The sequence below is a fragment of the Penicillium coprophilum genome (assembly GCF_028826855.1).
Source record: "Penicillium coprophilum strain IBT 35676 chromosome Unknown utg000004l_segment0_segment0, whole genome shotgun sequence".
Taxonomy (NCBI): domain Eukaryota; kingdom Fungi; phylum Ascomycota; class Eurotiomycetes; order Eurotiales; family Aspergillaceae; genus Penicillium; species Penicillium coprophilum.
Genome location: NW_026622723.1, coordinates 552,170 through 568,925, shown reverse-complemented (window position 1 = coordinate 568,925; position 16,756 = coordinate 552,170). Strand labels below are relative to the sequence as shown.

The 16,756-nt window shown below is 49.7% G+C and overlaps 6 protein-coding genes across 6 annotated transcripts; 4 read left to right on the top strand and 2 right to left on the bottom strand.

Moving 5' to 3' along the window:
* Positions 1-115: 115 nt before the first annotated feature.
* N7500_004613 (dienelactone hydrolase) lies at positions 116-1,735 on the bottom strand (the record flags this gene model as incomplete). The annotated part of the gene is made up of 3 exons (XM_056675758.1): positions 116-933; positions 986-1,423; positions 1,486-1,735. 3 exons carry the CDS (start codon positions 1,733-1,735, stop codon positions 116-118), a joined length of 1,506 nt encoding a protein of 501 aa, XP_056530758.1.
* Positions 1,736-2,989: 1,254 nt separating this feature from the next.
* Positions 2,990-4,367, bottom strand: N7500_004612 (uncharacterized protein; the record flags this gene model as incomplete). The annotated part of the gene is made up of 4 exons (XM_056675757.1): positions 2,990-3,489; positions 3,546-4,000; positions 4,055-4,188; positions 4,245-4,367. 4 exons carry the CDS (start codon positions 4,365-4,367, stop codon positions 2,990-2,992), a joined length of 1,212 nt encoding a protein of 403 aa, XP_056530757.1.
* A 1,327-nt stretch (positions 4,368-5,694) lies between these two features.
* Positions 5,695-7,384, top strand: N7500_004611 (MDR family MFS transporter; the record flags this gene model as incomplete). Its single annotated transcript, XM_056675756.1, has 2 exons — positions 5,695-5,859; positions 5,924-7,384. 2 exons carry the CDS (start codon positions 5,695-5,697, stop codon positions 7,382-7,384), a joined length of 1,626 nt encoding a protein of 541 aa, XP_056530756.1.
* Positions 7,385-8,008: 624 nt separating this feature from the next.
* On the top strand, positions 8,009-9,917 carry N7500_004610 (putative MFS transporter; the record flags this gene model as incomplete). The annotated part of the gene is made up of 4 exons (XM_056675755.1): positions 8,009-8,207; positions 8,256-8,418; positions 8,473-9,534; positions 9,587-9,917. The coding sequence occupies 4 exons, from the start codon at positions 8,009-8,011 to the stop codon at positions 9,915-9,917; spliced, it is 1,755 nt and encodes a 584-aa protein (XP_056530755.1).
* Positions 9,918-11,035: 1,118 nt separating this feature from the next.
* N7500_004609 (putative phthalate transporter) lies at positions 11,036-12,879 on the top strand (the record flags this gene model as incomplete). Its single annotated transcript, XM_056675754.1, has 8 exons — positions 11,036-11,259; positions 11,323-11,362; positions 11,420-11,548; positions 11,605-11,722; positions 11,774-11,919; positions 11,970-12,187; positions 12,236-12,697; positions 12,756-12,879. 8 exons carry the CDS (start codon positions 11,036-11,038, stop codon positions 12,877-12,879), a joined length of 1,461 nt encoding a protein of 486 aa, XP_056530754.1.
* Positions 12,880-13,373: 494 nt separating this feature from the next.
* Positions 13,374-16,547, top strand: N7500_004608 (glycine decarboxylase subunit P; the record flags this gene model as incomplete). Its single annotated transcript, XM_056675753.1, has 1 exon — positions 13,374-16,547. One exon carries the CDS (start codon positions 13,374-13,376, stop codon positions 16,545-16,547), a length of 3,174 nt encoding a protein of 1,057 aa, XP_056530753.1.
* Positions 16,548-16,756: the final 209 nt, after the last annotated feature.

Genomic DNA, 16,756 nt, shown 5'->3' with positions numbered 1-16,756 from the left:
CGAAAGAACACTCCCAGCTTACTCCGTACATCGTCGACTTGACCTCTTCTACGGGCAGAACAAGATCCACGGCGATGTCTCCATGGTCATCCTGGCAAAGAGAAGAAGTGACAAGTCACGTTTGCTTGGACCCGTTCGCACCACTATTACCTTCCTCGTCTTCGACGTAGGCAGCCTGATCACCAGCCTTAGATTCTGTCTCTGTCTTATCGCCGTCATCCTCGTGCTCAGCCGCTTCTGTATTCGTCCGCTGCAGACTCGCAGGTTTCGTTTTCTGGACTGTTTTGCCCTTATTCCGACTCCTGTCAGGCAACGACTGCTCCGCCTCACTCTTCAGGTCACCATAATCATCCCCGGCCTGCGACGCGCGGGCGCTCTTATTCATGCTTCTCCTTGCGCGCGCACGGGCACGACGGATCATCTTATTATGGTAGTCTTCCTGTTCAAGCTCCGGATCCTCATGGAGAATGCGACGAGCGGCTTCACGCCCAACAATGGGCAGTCGTTCGACACCCTGGACTCCCTCCGGTAGCAGCTTGGGGTCCAGAAGGCCAACTTGCACGAGCACGCTGGCTTGGTCCCAGTATACGTGCTCGGAATAAAGACGCCCGGCGCGCATACTGACAATACTCACAAGGATGATCTCGACTCGCTTGTTCGTCGGTGGAACACCCGGTAGCATCCATGGAACCTCCTGTGTGTGTTCAAAGCTTACGTACAGCTCGTCCACGATGCGGTCAGACCCTGTGGTACGAGAAAGCAGTCGCAGACGCATGGATGGGGGCAGTTTGCCGATGAAGTATTGCTCATAGAAATGGCGCAAGCCTTTTTTCCCGACTCCACCGCTGATTGTTGGTGTATAAGTGACACTAGGGGTCTTGTGCTGGACATAACCATCCATGGTCTTTCGGACGTTGGACGAGGAAAATTTGCCTAAAAAAGCATTAGCCAGAAGTCGCTCCATCCTTTTGCGATTGCAACTTACCATCCACATGCTGCTCATACCGCTGCTCGTAATCCGGATCTCTGGAATATCCTTTCCGCAGAACCTTCAAAGTCCGTGTCCAGGCTAGATTCGCTGAAAGGTGATCGTATTCCTCCACATCGCTCTCCGCAAACCCGGGCTGGGCATTATCATATGTAAATGCCGGGTATGCGAGTTCCAAACGCTCTCCAGTCCCGATACCAGAATTGATTGGGCGAGTTTGGCGGCGTTTCTTGCCTTGTATTCCAAGTGCAACGGGCTGAACAAGTACGTCCACAGTCTCACCTGCCAAGTGCACGAGCACCTGGAGCGAGAGGGGGAATCGCGATCGCGTATCGGGGATCAGGCTGGGGTAGTATGCAACCAGGGCGCAGAGCCGACTGGCGTTGACGGAATTCAGATAATAGTCGAGACAGAAATCTGCGGCGTCGCCAAAGGCTGTGGATAGAGCCAGTTAGTTAATCCCTCTTTGTGATGTTCAAAGAAAGTGCTATACATACCGACCACACCGTAATTCTCGCCTACACCGAGACCGTCCTTTACAGACTGCAGCCGACGAGCATATTCTTTTCCTCCGCCGTTGTAAGGGAGATATACGACGTCGAATCCTTCTTCTTGCCAGTTTCTGATGATGTCCATATCGAAATCATCGGACTCGGCTGTGATGCATAGCCGCGCATTATTGTTGCCATTGCTATAAAGGAATCCACCGCTGCTCAGACCAGGGGCACTAATTGAAATGTTGGCCATCGTGGTGGTGCTGGTTTCTGTGGATTTCGAAGGTATGTACAGTGGTTGCTATCACTGCAACTCAGTAAGATTTTATTTCAATGTCAATCAGGAACATGCTATACAAAAACTTCGACGCAGAACAGGTTCAAATAAAAAGTGAGCCCATGGTACCTTAAGAGGTCCTACGTCATTGGCGTCTGGGTACGTCATAATATCCGTGGCAGTTTTATATTAAAAAGTCTTGGCATCAGAACAAATCGGGTGCATGCTTTCTTCCATTATCCGACCTTTCGGATGTTTCTATGGGCTTTGAAGCTGCATATGAAGATAATGTTCTTGCTCTTTCACTGATCAAAGCCTGTGTTGCTGTTCTGTATGCCTTGTTCTTCTTATGATCATGATCGAATCATGAATCTCAATTTGCCGCTTGAAATTTTAACGGTGATTTGTAGTTTGGTAGTCGCTCAATAAATATATATCAACTTATTCTTGTAGTCAATCACAGCGGAAGACCTCTGATACCTTGGACCAAGTATCGAGTGGGTGGACCTTCGCATTCTCTGTGGAACGACTCTCGACAAACCAGAGGCGGCCACAGTTACTATTTTTATCCGCTTTCCAGCAAGTCAAGTACCATGAGCTAGACTACATTGTTGTACGACCTGAAATCTAAAATTCAAGATGTACGATGTATATACATCAGAGTCTCCGGTACTCCGTACTTACAACTGGGTTCCGACAGAAGGTCGATTGAGCCTCAAATAAACCATACAGCTCCCAAGAATGACCTTCTTTTGTTACCAAAAAGCTCACATTATTTCTAAAGAACTGAAGTTGGCATCTTTACTATGAGCCAGATATTTCGTATACCACTTGCCCGTATAAAAAGGGATTTGGCCCTCGATCGGGGTTGGTGTCTGCACCTGTTTAGATGCGAAACATCCCATAAGCAAGCAAAAGATACTGATATGTCAGCTACAGGAAAATCGAGCTGTACTGACAACGAGTGTTGGGCTGCGAATGCTAATCGTGCTGATCCATTCTGATCAATACCATTCGATCTTTTTGAAAGTATTGGAACTTCTTCGCATTTGATTTTAGAGCTTCATACTTCGAGATATCGCATCCAACCAATGACTATTGGAAGTGTCTTGTTTTGCGGCAACTAGCAAATTGTTACGCTTTACCTAGGTATGTATCCTTTGTTTGATTGGCCCTACCGTGAACCGACTCTAGATATCTAAATTTCTAGCACCACAGCAGCGTCAATTTTCAATACCAAGTCTCATCGACTGTCCTGCCTCGCCTCTGAGAAGGTTCACTACCCGGTACATAGATGTCTTTAAACAAAACATCAAGACTGGCCTCAGGGGCGGGCATCTGCTTGGCATGTTCGATTTCCTCATTGACGAATCTTCTCACTTCCTTTTCGATAGCCTTGGCTTCGTCCTCGGTAATGATGCCCCAGTCTATCAATTTCATCTTCAAATTTATAAGTGGGTCGTTTTCACGGGTTTTCTGCAACTCCTCTCGACTGCGGTAGGCAATTCCAGGGTCGGACATGGAGTGACCGGCAAATCGATAGGTGACATACTCATATACGAGGGGACCATTGCCTATTTTAACAAAATCACGCCCATGCTTGACTGCAGTCAGTACAGCTAGAACGTCCATCCCATCAATCCGAAGACCGGGGATGTATTGACCACGTTTATAATACTCCGTCATGGCAGATGCCCTTTTATCAGACGTCCCCATCCCATACTTGTTGTCTGTTTGCCTTGCTGTCAGAGGAAGAAAATCAACTTGCAAATCAGTAAAGACTTACTCTCGCAGCCAAATATCACGGGTAGATTCCACAATTTTGCCATGTTGAAGGCCTCGTGCACCTGCCCTTGGTTCGCGGCTCCGTCACCATACAAATTGATTGTGACGTTACCTGTCTCGTCATACTGCTGGGCAAGCGCTATGCCAGCCCCCAGTGGCACGCTTGCACCCACGATACCATTTCCGCCGAAGAAGCTTTTGGAGTACATGTGCATCGATCCGCCTTTCCCATGTGCTATCCCATCCCGGCAACCCAGGAGCTCACCGATGATTGATCTGATTGTACCGCCACGCATATATGTGAACCCGTGAGAGCGGTACGCGGTGATCAGTTTGTCTTCTTTGCTAATTGCGTGCTCAATTCCAACTGCAACTGCCTCTTGTCCAGTTGATAGGTGACAGAAACCGCGGATCTTTCTCTCTTTGTACAACTGGTCGGCACCTAGCTCCATGCGTCTTGAGACATATCAGCATGCGTGAAATGGTGAGCTCCACAGAAACGATGCAAACCTTATTGCTATCATGTCGCGATACATCTGCTTCAGTTGGTTCTTCGTTGTCTCGACAAAGTATGGCGGCGGATCAAGATTGTATGTTTGAAAGCTTTCCTCCGCAAGGGGTATTGTGAAAGGCCTATCATTTTCCTATCCCGATCCACGTTAGTCTCGCTGTCCCTAATATGCAGAGATTAAATGCTAACTTCAGGTATTGTCTCAGTGCCGGCTACTTGAGCGAACCCACGCTGTTCAGCACAGAACCGGGTAACGGTAAATCTGCGGGCTCCAAAAGTTAGGAACAACTTTGCTTTGGTTGAGATCAGCATGATGGTGGTGGGAATATCAATGAGCCTACGAAATATGTCGTTCATTTAGATGCTGGGAGTTTTGTAGCATTCTGTGTGATGCAAGTGTGAATCATGGTCAGGGCGGACATGACATCCGACATGGAAGATCGATCTGTCTCTACCATATCAGCAATTGAATGTTCAACATCAAAATTGAACCACATTTTCTTTTGAGATGCTTACTTACATTTGAGTCTCGTCAAAATGCAGGAGGGCGTGGGCACCCATCGAGCATGAGTTACCCGGGCGTTGTCTCTTTGGTGTCTGATTCAAATGCCCAAAATAAGCCAACACAGAGCCGAAGGCTGAATAAATCCACAACTCAAAGTGACGAACCTGGCATGTTGCGGAAGTTTAGGAGATATGAGCTGCAAATTTTCCGTCAAAATGATGTTAATGAATGCCCCAGCCCTGGAGTCTCAGGTGTGACTAGGCTCTTCAATAGGAACCAACAAAATATTCGAGAGCCGTCCACCAGACAACGTGATCGCGAGACTTATAAGCCAAAATCTAACCGACCATATCTTTATTACTTGGCCGGTACTGATGAGTCATAGGCATTGAGATTTCTTGCTCTTGACCAATATGGGCGCAGAAGCCGCCGAGTGTACTTCTACCAAATCTCAATGGACAAGAAAAGTTTTGCTGTACATTTCAGTCTCAAGACGCGCTCCGGACATTCATCCAGCTGTTCTTTTTAAAAAAGATCACGGTATTATAGTATCCAGTCATGAAGCTGGCGCGCTGTGGTTGATAACGAAGCTATACGTACGATTATGGCATCGAAAAGGGAGTCTGATCGATCACCTCAGCACTCCAGCTAAGGTTATAGCCACCCTCCGAGAGCATGTAGCTTCATTCATCCTTTTGAATCACTGTGTGTTTTCTTTCTCGCTTCTTTGCGACCAGGAAAAATGGTTGGAGCCTTTGTCGTTACGGCGACGGGGCTCAACTATGCGGCTTCTTTGTCGGCTTATCGAAGGTGCAACCGAAGAGATGACGCTGTCGGTGGTAGGAGAAATGGAACTCATCAGGATTCTGGAGTTCATCTAAGGGTTTGAATGGAATATCTTTTCGCTTCGGATCCATGACATGCCTGTCTGTTTCGCGTACATAAGAAGCCTTCCGAAGCTCATTCGGCGCCGAACTTGATTTTGCTCTGTGCTGTTCGGCGCCGAAATAAATCTCACCTCCGAAATTCTGTACACGCGTGAATTATTTATAAACCTGCCATTTCCCCTATGTGTCAATTAAGCCAGCTTCAAATATTTACTTCTCTCATATTCGTTACTTCGCTTATTATACCATGACTGAATCGATAGAAGAAGGGGTGGACAAGCACCCAGACCAGGTCTCGATTACCACCGAGAAGCCTTCCGATGTCAAAGATGATGAGACTCACTTAGCTACGGGGGCCCGGCTGCTAGCTATCATTGTTTCTATTTTACTGGCTATGTTTTTGGTTGCCTTGGTATGAATGTTGTGTTTCCTATTGCTTGCATGGATCTATACTAACAAGCCTTCAAACACTATAGGATCGCACCATCATTGCCACAGCAGTCCCCCGAATCACAACCCAGTTCAATGCTCTGGAAGATATCAGTTGGTATGCAAGTGCATACCTTCTGACGAGTTGCGCCACCCAGCTATCCTGGGGCAAGGTGTACACCTTCTACTCGACCAAGACCATCTTCCTGATCGCGGTCCTTATTTTTGAAGTAGGATCGGCGGTCTGTGGCGGCGCACCCAACTCCAAGGCCTTCATCGTGGGGCGTGCGATAGCAGGGATTGGATCGGCAGGCATATTTTCCGGCGCGTCGGTGATCATTGCACAGATTGTACCCCTGGAAAAACGGCCCATGTATGTTGGGCTGATGGGGTCGACCTTTGGAATTTCATCAATCGTCGGTCCTCTTATGGGGGGTGCATTCACAGATAACGTAACATGGCGTTGGTGCTTCTACATCAACCTGCCTATCGGCGGTTTGACCATGGTCATCTTATTCTTTTTCCTGACTGTCCCCCACAAACCCCAACCTTACACCTGGAAGCAACAAATTCTCCGTCTCGATCCCCTAGGGAGCGTATTATTCTTGCCCTCTGTCATCTGCTTCCTGCTCGCCTTGCAGTGGGGCGGCGCAACCTACCCCTGGAGCAACGGACGCGTTATTGCACTGTTCGTCATTTCAGGGATCTTGATGATCGCCTTTGTCGGGGTACAGGTCCGGCTCAAGAAGGATGCGACGGTGCCGCCTCATATCTTCAGTCAACGCAGCATCATCAGCGGTGTCGTCTTCTCGATGTGCGTGGGCGGAGGGCTAATCTCTATGATGTACACACTCCCACTCTGGTTCCAGGGCGTGCAAGGCACATCAGCTGTGAAGTCTGGTATCGACACGATCCCCATGGTGCTGGCGCTTGTTGTTGGAACCATCATCTCTGGGGGAATTATCACTGCAACGGGATACTATGTTCCGTGGATGTTTGTTGCGGCGATTCTCATGTCGACGGGCGCAGGGCTGATGACGACCTTCAAAGTGGACACCAACCATGCCGCCTGGATTGGGTACCAAGTGTTGTTTGGTATTGGTATCGGCACAGGAATGCAGCAGCCCTCCATGGCGGCGCAGACTATCCTTTCTATGGACGAGGTCGCCATCGGTATCTCGCTCATGTTCTTCTCCCAATCTCTTGGTGGAGCAATCTTTATCGCGGTCGCTCAGTCGCTCTTCCAGAATTACCTCGGAACAAACCTTCCCCGTGTGCAGGGAATTGATGTAGCCAAAATCATGGACACTGGAGCAACGGGTCTGTCAGGTGCTGTTCCAGCTAACAAGTTGGCCGAGGTTCTGGCGTTATACAATGATGGCCTCAGGCGGTCTTTCATTGTTTCCGTGGCAGTGTCCTGTCTGATGGTTGCCCCCGCGCTGACAATGGAATGGAAGTCAATCAAGAAGGAGAAAGCTACCGCTGCGGCTGCTCAAGAAAAACTATAGCTTGTGATAGAGGGCGTGCTGAGGTGCATATCACGTCGCCAGTATACAACTTTCTAGAGATTTCCACTCAAGATATGGGGCGTTAGGTATTTAATATTTATGGATGTTTGTGGATATTCGAACAAGGTAAGAACAAATATATATCACTCAACCATTACCTGTCTGTCATTAGCTTTCTTTTCGGCTATACTGTGGTTAAATATTAGTAGAAATTTAGAGCAGCTTTCAAGGGATGTGGCAATTTAAGCGAACCAGACAAATCGGAGGAAAATCGCTATAGCTTATGCTATCTACGACATGGTAATACGAAGACTATTAATATACCCCTTTCTCCTATTTCTACACCTACATATGAATGTTTGTTCTAGTATACCTTGAATTTATGGCGAAATATTAGGCGTATCAGGTACCATATATAGTTTTTCCAGCTCTAAGCTCCAAGGATAAAAAAAGACAGTGGCTTTTCACATTATTAACAAGAATATAAATAAGTTTAGTATGAGTGACCGAAATGAGCATTCCAGGGACATATTCAATACATAAAAGCTGCCTTGCAGAAAACGGCGAACTCAAGTTTTTGTACGATAAGATCAACTTCCCCTCCACAACTCTGTTCAACACAGAATGTCCTTGGTGCAGCATGTTTCTGCCATTGACGGCGTTGATCGGGAACCCGAAATAGACCTAGTTGACGATTGTGACTTCGTTCCCATTCGCCGCAAAATAAGCTATGATGTCCTCCAACCCCCGAGCGAGGTTATCCCGGTCGCAGAATTGCTTCCTGGAACACCAGCGTACAAACATTCCCCTGCAAAGCGAATAGGTATGTACAGTTCAGTATAGGGTAAGACAAACTGTTGACACTATCTAGCTCAGGTTGTCGTCACTGTTCTCGCGTGCTGGAGCGCGTCGGGGATCGTGTTTGGCTTCGCGGCGCTCAAACCTGTTCTCGTCGAAGAGGGTGTTTATCACGAGCGTTGCACGCCTGCGGAAATAGATGAAGGGCTTGAGCTATGCGCACAGCAGGATCTTAGGTATGTTTGTTGCACAGACGCCTTCGAGTTGTGTTTGTCGCTAACCACAACTAGACTCAACCTGTTTTTCACCATTGCTTCGATAACAGCCAATGTCTCGGCTCTTCCCGTAGGGACGATTTTGGACCGATGTGGATCACGCGTCTGCTGGTTTATTGCTTGCCTGCTGCTTGCCATCGGTGGTGTTATCATGGCATTTGCATTCCACGAACCTGGCTTCGATGGCTATATCGCGGGTAATTTCTTCCTCGCTCTAGCTGGCACATTTTTATTTGTACCCTCGTTCCAAATCGCGAATGCGTTTCCCAAATATGCGGGGTCGATCGTCGCGCTGGTGACTGGTGCATTCGACGCCTCTGCTGCTGTGTTCCTCTTTTACCGACTCATCTATGAGGCGTCGGGCAGAGCTTTCACCCCGGACAAGTTCTTCCTGGGCTATCTGGTCGTCCCCGTGTGTATTTTAATCGCACTAGTGACCATTATGCCGGCGCGTGACTATGTATCGACCTTGCAATTGGAAAACAAAATAGAAAAGGCCGAAGATGCCACACGCGACGTCCACGACTCCGATGATGAAATCGAGAGCACGTCGGAGCTCAACCGGGTGCGGAAGAAGCGAGCGGAGCAGCGAAGGAAGAAGATCCGCCAAATCGATGCGGTGCTCGGTGATAAAGATGAGCGTCAGATGCGTGCGGAGCGAGAAGAGGATCGCAAGCAGACGAGTTCGGTCTGGGGTGTAATGCACGGCCTGCCGGCGCATCGGCAGATGGCCACGCCCTGGTTTATCCTGATCACGCTGATGACTGTTTTGCAGATGATTCGCATGAACTACTTTATCGCGACGATTCGCTCGCAGTATGAATACATGCTCGGATCGATCGAGGAGGCAGATAAGATAGGTGCCTTTTTCGATATCGCGCTACCGCTCGGGGGTGTTCTCTTCACACCTGCGATCGGATACCTTCTCGATCGCCTCAGCGTACCAACCATGCTTGGGCTAATTGTGCTTTTCACCACGGTCATTGGTGTACTCAACTCCATCCCGGCAGTTTGGGCTGGTTATCTGACCGTTGTGCTCTTTGTCTTACTCCGGCCTCTCTATTACTCGGCCATGTCGTATGTTGTCTTCCACTCACTGGTACATTCCACGTGCTAATCTTGGCTCTAGTGATTATACCACCAAAGTCTTCGGCTTTGCGACGTTTGGGCGCGTATACGGTGCCATCATTTGCCTCTCGGGAATTGCCAACTTTTCTCAGTATGGGCTTGACGCATTGACTCATCATACGTTTGATGGCAACCCAATTCCAATCAATGCCGCCTTGGCAATCGCGGGATTTCTTGTTGGAACGGCACTCGTGATCTTTGTTTTTGTTTCTGTGAGACAGATGAGAGAGCAAAATCGGGTAGATGAGGAAGAACGCGAGAGACTTCTCTTGGAAGAGGATGAAGAAGAGGACGAATACGAGGATGATGAAAGTTACCGTCGACGGGATTAGCATTCTAAGGCTGAACCGAGGTTCAAAAATTCGAAATTCAATTTTCCATGTCAACACTTTGCATCCATCTATTCTGGTCCTTATAACGATCCTAATATGAGATACTCAAATGCCTCACCTGGTGTCATTTGAGGTATTGCAAGAATATTTTACCACTCATGGATTTTAACAGTCGTCTCAAATATTCTACATATATGTCTCGCAGTAGAGAATATATTGAGTAGCCTATGACATTTATGTAAGGATGTGACTATTTACTGAGGATTCGAGAGGGTTTTCTATACGAATTATACTTTCGGCATCACCGACTATTTGAGCGATGGCTAAAGTTCCCTTATAAGCTCCTTTCTGACTGGCCAAGTCCATGCCCACTGAACCACCTGACAAGTAGAAAAGGTCTCTCCTTGCCCTAGGAATTCCAGATGTAAGGGGAGTTTGTGGGTTTTTCGTGAATCAACAGTAAACACTAAGCAAACTTGGCTAGAACAGATCGTCCAAATGACGTCTCTAGCCCTAGATATCGGCTTGAAACCCGCAGAGAGGGGGATCAAAGTGTATCAAATTTGCCATTTGCCAAGTTGCCAAGTACATTCCCCCGCATTTACTCCCTCCCCGGATTGTCCCCAGAAGTAGCCACCGAACTAGTCCAACGACATACCAGAGATGACTCGTAGAGAGTGTCAAGTGGAGTGGCCTCCCCCTCATTTGTTTCGGACATTATTACTTGCCGTACGGCAGATGTGCTTGTCCCGAGGCACACTACTACCACTTGCCGGCTATTGCGTTCTCGATGCACCTGTTTCTTGGAGACTTTCCTGGGCAGTTTTGGAGCAGGCTGCAATAGGCGAGCGTCGATCTTGAATGGCTGATTTAGGAATGGATTGCATTTTTTCGGGGCTTATTCCTCCTTGGAATACTAGATGAATATATACTTTCTGATCCTTGCTGGTCTTGTCCTTTGCTAGATAAGGCTGCAGCTCTGTCTACTAATTCTACTCCAACCCCATTGAATTTCTTTCTTTCTTCTTCTCATATCCCATCTCCGTCCTTCCTACTTTCCTCTACATCTACATCTTATACATCCATTTTATCCTCCAATTAAGTTCGGGCATATCAATATGGGAACTATGGCTCCCATCGATGAGAAACCGCCTGCTGACCACCTCATCGAGGATATTGGGAGAAGAACTCCTCTCAGCGAGGAGGAAGAGGAGGAGTTTACACCACAAGAGCAGAAAAAGATTATTCGACGGATTGATCTGCGTCTGGTGACCATGACCGGATTGGCTTATTGCATTTCGCTCATGGACCGGACGAATCTGAGCATGGCTGCCGTTGCAGGGTAAGACTACAGTGATGTAGGACAATCGTATGTGCCCAAGCCATTTACTGAATGCTGTAATAGGTTGAAACAAGAATTACAACTAGAAGTTGGCCAGCGCTATGTACGTTCAAATATATAGGGCACGAGTCTAGAAGGTGATTAGCTAACTTTTGAATAGTCCATTGTCGTTTTGATGTTCTTCGTGCCCTATATTATCTTCCAGCCGCCGATGACGGTTATCATTCGCAAACTTGGCCCGACATTCTTCCTGTCCTCAATTATTGTATGCTGGGCCGGAATTATGATTGTAAGGGCTTCCTGCGTTCTCTCAACATCGAAATTTCAATTTATTGACTGGCATAGGGTATGGGATTTGTCAAAGACTGGGGCGCATTGGTTGGCACGCGTGTGCTTTTGGGTGTGCTGGAAGCTGGTTACTTCCCTGGTTGCGTTTACTTGCTATCCTGCTGGTATACCCGATGTAGGCCAAAAACACCCCTCCAAGTGATTGCATAGCGCTGACCCTTCAAAGATGATGTTCAAAAGCGTTTCTCTATCTTCTATCTCATTGGATGTGTTGCTTCTGCATTAGCGGGCATCCTTGCATTTGGTTTGATGCAATTGAACGGCAGGGAAGGGCTGACTGGTTGGAGATGGATTTTCATCCTTGAGGGAGTGGTATGCAAAGTTGATTTAGCGGAAACAAACCGAGCTAATAAAAAACATAGATTACTGGCGTCATAGGCATCCTATGCTTCTTCTTCCTCGTCGACTTCCCTGACCGTGCACACAAGTCCTGGCGCTTCCTGAATGAGAGAGAATGCGCATTCATTGTCCGTCGCATCAACAAGGACCGAAATGATGGCGATTTGGAAGCTTTCTCTCTTAAGAAATTCCTGAAACCTGCATTGGATCTGAAGATCTGGGCCTTTGCCATGATCTTCTTGTGCGTTAACTCCCCAAATAGACCCGAGTTCTGCTAACCGCGTCTTAGCTCGATCACTACCGTCACCTACGCTATTGCCTACTTCCTCCCCATTATCCTCAACTTAGGCATGGGCTACGGCGTCGGCGAAGCCCAATGCCTTGTCGCGCCACCCTACGGGTTCGCCGGAATCGTCATGTATGGCACGGCTTGGGTTGGCGACAAGTACCGCGTCCGCGCACCGATCATTATTTTCAACTCCCTGCTGGCCATCATTGGCCTGCCCATGATGGGATTCGCTAAGAGCGACGCCGTCCGCTATGCGGGCGTGTTCTTCACGGTTGCAGGTGCTAATGCTAATATCCCATCGTGTATGGCATACCAGGCGAACAACGTGCGCGGTCAATGGACGCGTGCTTTCTCAAGTGCCACACTTGTAGGCCTTGGAGGTCTCGGTGGTATCGTGAGTAGTCTAGTGTTCCGGGAAGAAGACGCACCTGGTTACCGACCGGGAATGTATGCTGCTATCGCGTATGTGGTCTTTCCTTCTATTTCACATTGTGCTCATATACTGACGGTGACTCACCAGGTGCAACATTCTTATCATCGTGTTGGCCCTTGCTTTGAGCGTGTGGTTCCGGTTCTGTAATAAGCAGGCGGACCGGGGAAAGCGGGTCATTGAGGGCGATGCAGCTTTCCGGTACACGATTTGAGATCGGGGGAATGTTTTTATATTCACATCCTGTATGAATTCGGATAGTAATACGAAAGCAGGCCTTTTTCACTACCAATATTGTTCTTTAAATGATGAATCGAAGCTCAAGGAAAGCTATGATAACATCGGGAGCTTCCCCCGTCCCCCTCGGTGGGGAGGATCTGTGGAGTAGACAGGCCACTTTTCCGACGGGAAACCGGCCATTTGCTCCGACTGGAAGGCGGTCAGTAGTTGAACTGGGGCCCAAGGCGAATGATAGCAGCTGTGATTGGTTGGATAAGGCAATCTCTTATCGCCGCTGTTAGTTTTCCGAAATGTTCTCCGTCATCGGATGATCGGACAGGGAAAAGGCAAGAGGCGTGGGCAATAAATATTAATTTCTACAGTTGTGGCACTTTTTGTCTTCTTCATACTCTTGTTTTATTGATTTACTGATTTCCTTGTGGATGTGTTGAGTGCTTTTCTCTAAAGCCCTCATTATCCGGTCTCAGTATGGCGGCATCACTGTTTGCCCTTCGCGGCGGCCGACAGCTTGCTCTGCGGTCGCGCGTTCGCGTGCCCTCAATTGCTCGAGCTTCATTGTCACCGTTGAATGCTCGGAGACCATTGCATACCTCACAACCCGCCCCTCGTCGTGGTGTCTATACTAGCTCCCTCTCCGACCATGGAGATCCCCAACCCCAGGATATCTTCCAGCCTCTCGATACCTTCCCTCGCCGCCACATCGGTCCCTCCCCGGACGCCGCGGCAGAGATGCTCGCCGTGCTCGACCCGCCGGTGGCATCCTTGGACGACTTCGTGAAGCAGGTCTTGCCCGCGGACATTCTCTCCAAGAAGGACCTCAAGGTTACCGATCCCCAGGCTGATATCAGCTTGTACCGCTCCAGTGTGCAAGGTGGACTGGGTGAAACCGATATGCTCAAGCTGCTGGACACCTATAGGAAGCAGATTGATATCTCCGGCAAGACTTATATTGGAACCGGCTACTACCCCACCATTGTGCCCCCAGTCATCCAGCGCAATGTTCTCGAGAACCCTGCCTGGTATACCAGCTACACACCCTACCAGCCTGAGATCAGCCAGGGCCGTCTGGAGTCTCTGCTAAACTTCCAGACACTCACAGCTGATCTCACTGGTCTGCCCTTCGCCAACGCTTCAGTTCTGGACGAGGCCACCGCCGCTGCCGAGGCCATGACCATGTCTTTCGCCACAATGCCCGCCTCCAAGCAAAAGAAGGCTGACAAGTCCTTCGTTGTGTCTCAACTCTGTCACCCCCAGACTATTGCAGTCATGAAGTCCCGTGCCGAGGGATTCGGGATCAACCTCGTGATCGGAGATATCTTGGCCGATGATTTCAAGATTGTCAAGGAGCAGAAGGACCACCTGATTGGTGTTCTTGCCCAGTACCCCGATACCGAGGGAGGTATCTTCGATTTCCAAGCTCTGAGTGACTCTATTCACGGCCAGGGTGGTACTTTCAGTGTAGCCACTGACCTGCTGGCTTTGACCGTCCTCAAGGCCCCCGGCGAATTTGGTGCCGATATTGCCTTCGGCAGCGCCCAACGTCTGGGTGTTCCCATGGGCTTCGGTGGCCCCCACGCCGCCTTCTTCGCTTGTGCCGATAAGTACAAGCGCAAGGTTCCTGGTCGTGTCGTTGGTGTGTCCAAGGACCGTCTCGGTAACCGGGCTCTGCGCCTGGCTCTGCAGACTCGCGAGCAGCATATTCGTCGCGAGAAGGCTACCAGCAACATTTGCACTGCTCAGGCTTTGCTTGCTAACATGACTGCAATGTATGCTATCTACCATGGGCCCGTCGGACTCAAGTCTATTGCCCAGCGTATCATGTCCATGACGTCACTGCTGCGCGAGAAGCTCGTCAGCCTAGGCTACGAAGTCCCACTCCGCTCCAACAGTGCTGACGGCGGCGCTGTGTTTGACACTCTGGCCATTGAGCTGCCCAGTGCTGCCGAGGCCGATGCCATCATGGCTGAGGCTCGCGCTGCGTCTGTCTTCCTCCGCCGGCTGGGCGGAAACAAGGTCGGTCTCTCTTTGGATGAGACTGTTGGCCGGGATGAGGTAAAGGGAATTCTGGATGTTTTTGCTGCCCACAATTCTGCCTCTCCCGTCGAGGTTGATGGCACTCTTGGTCTCACCACTGTCCCCGCCAGCCTTGAGCGTACCTCCTCTTACCTGACCCACCCAGTCTTCAACACCTACCACTCCGAGACTGAGATGCTCCGGTACATTCACCACCTTGAATCAAAGGATCTTTCTTTGGCTCACTCCATGATTCCTCTCGGATCTTGCACCATGAAGCTCAACGCTACCACGGAAATGATCCCAGTCTCGTGGCCCGAGTTCTCCCAGATTCACCCCTTCATGCCTGCCGAGCAGGCCAAGGGCTACACAAAGATGATTGACGATTTGGAGCAGCAGCTGGCCGACATCACTGGCATGGCCGAGGTCACTGTGCAGCCCAACTCGGGTGCCCAGGGTGAGTTCGCTGGCCTTCGTGTTATCAAGAAGTACTTTGAGGCCAAGGGAGATGCCAAGCGTAATCTCTGCTTGATCCCTGTCTCTGCTCACGGTACCAACCCCGCCAGTGCCGCCATGGCTGGTATGCGCGTTGTCACCATCAAGTGTGACACCAAGACCGGAAATCTCGACCTGGAGGACCTCAAGGCTAAGTGTGAGAAACACAAGGACGAGTTGGCTGCGTTCATGATCACCTACCCCAGCACTTTCGGTGTGTTCGAGCCCGGTGCCAAGGAGGCCTGCCGCCTTGTGCATGAGCACGGTGGCCAGGTCTACATGGACGGCGCCAACATGAACGCCCAGATCGGTCTCTGCTCTCCAGGTGAGATCGGTGCTGATGTGTGCCACTTGAACCTTCACAAGACCTTCTGTATTCCCCACGGTGGCGGTGGCCCCGGTGTCGGACCCATTGGTGTTGGTGAACACCTGCGCCCCTTCCTGCCCTCGCACCCCACTAGCGAGTACTTGCAGTCAAAGCGTGGTGACGTCTCCTCCCCTCCCATCTCCGCTGCTCCCTGGGGCAGTGCCAGCATCTTGCCCATCACTTTCAATTACATCAACATGATGGGCGACCGTGGTCTGACCCACGCCACAAAGATCACCTTGCTCAACGCAAACTACATCCTCTCCCGCCTCAAGCCCCACTACCCGATCCTGTACACCAACGACCACGGCCGCTGTGCACACGAGTTCATCCTCGATGTGCGCGCCTTCAAGGAGACCTGCGGTGTTGAGGCCATTGATATCGCCAAGCGTCTCCAGGACTATGGCTTCCACGCCCCTACCATGTCCTGGCCCGTTGCCAACACACTCATGATCGAGCCCACCGAGTCCGAGAACAAGGCTGAGCTGGACCGTTTCTGTGATGCCTTGATTTCTATCCGCCAGGAGATCAGCGAGGTCGAGTCCGGTGCCCAGCCTCGTGAGGGTAACGTGCTGAAGATGTCCCCGCACACTCAGCGCGACCTGCTCACCTCTGAGTGGAACCGCCCTTACACTCGTGAGCAGGCTGCTTACCCATTGCCTCTGCTTTTGGAGAAGAAGTTCTGGCCTACAGTGACTCGTGTCGATGATGCCTTTGGTGACCAGAACTTGTTCTGCACTTGCGGGCCTGTCGAGGACACCGAATAGAGACAGATCTAGAAAGATCTATGATACCCACGCTGCGCTGATTGTTTTTTTTTTTATAAGGGGGCTCGTTTTCCCGATGCTCACCTCTTCTCTGTGTATACATTCAACATTTCTTATTTTTGATGAGGGTAGAAAAAGACTACCTACGGACTACGTCCTTACGAGGGCTGGATTGATTCAACATAATCATCCAGTATGCCAAGAATAAT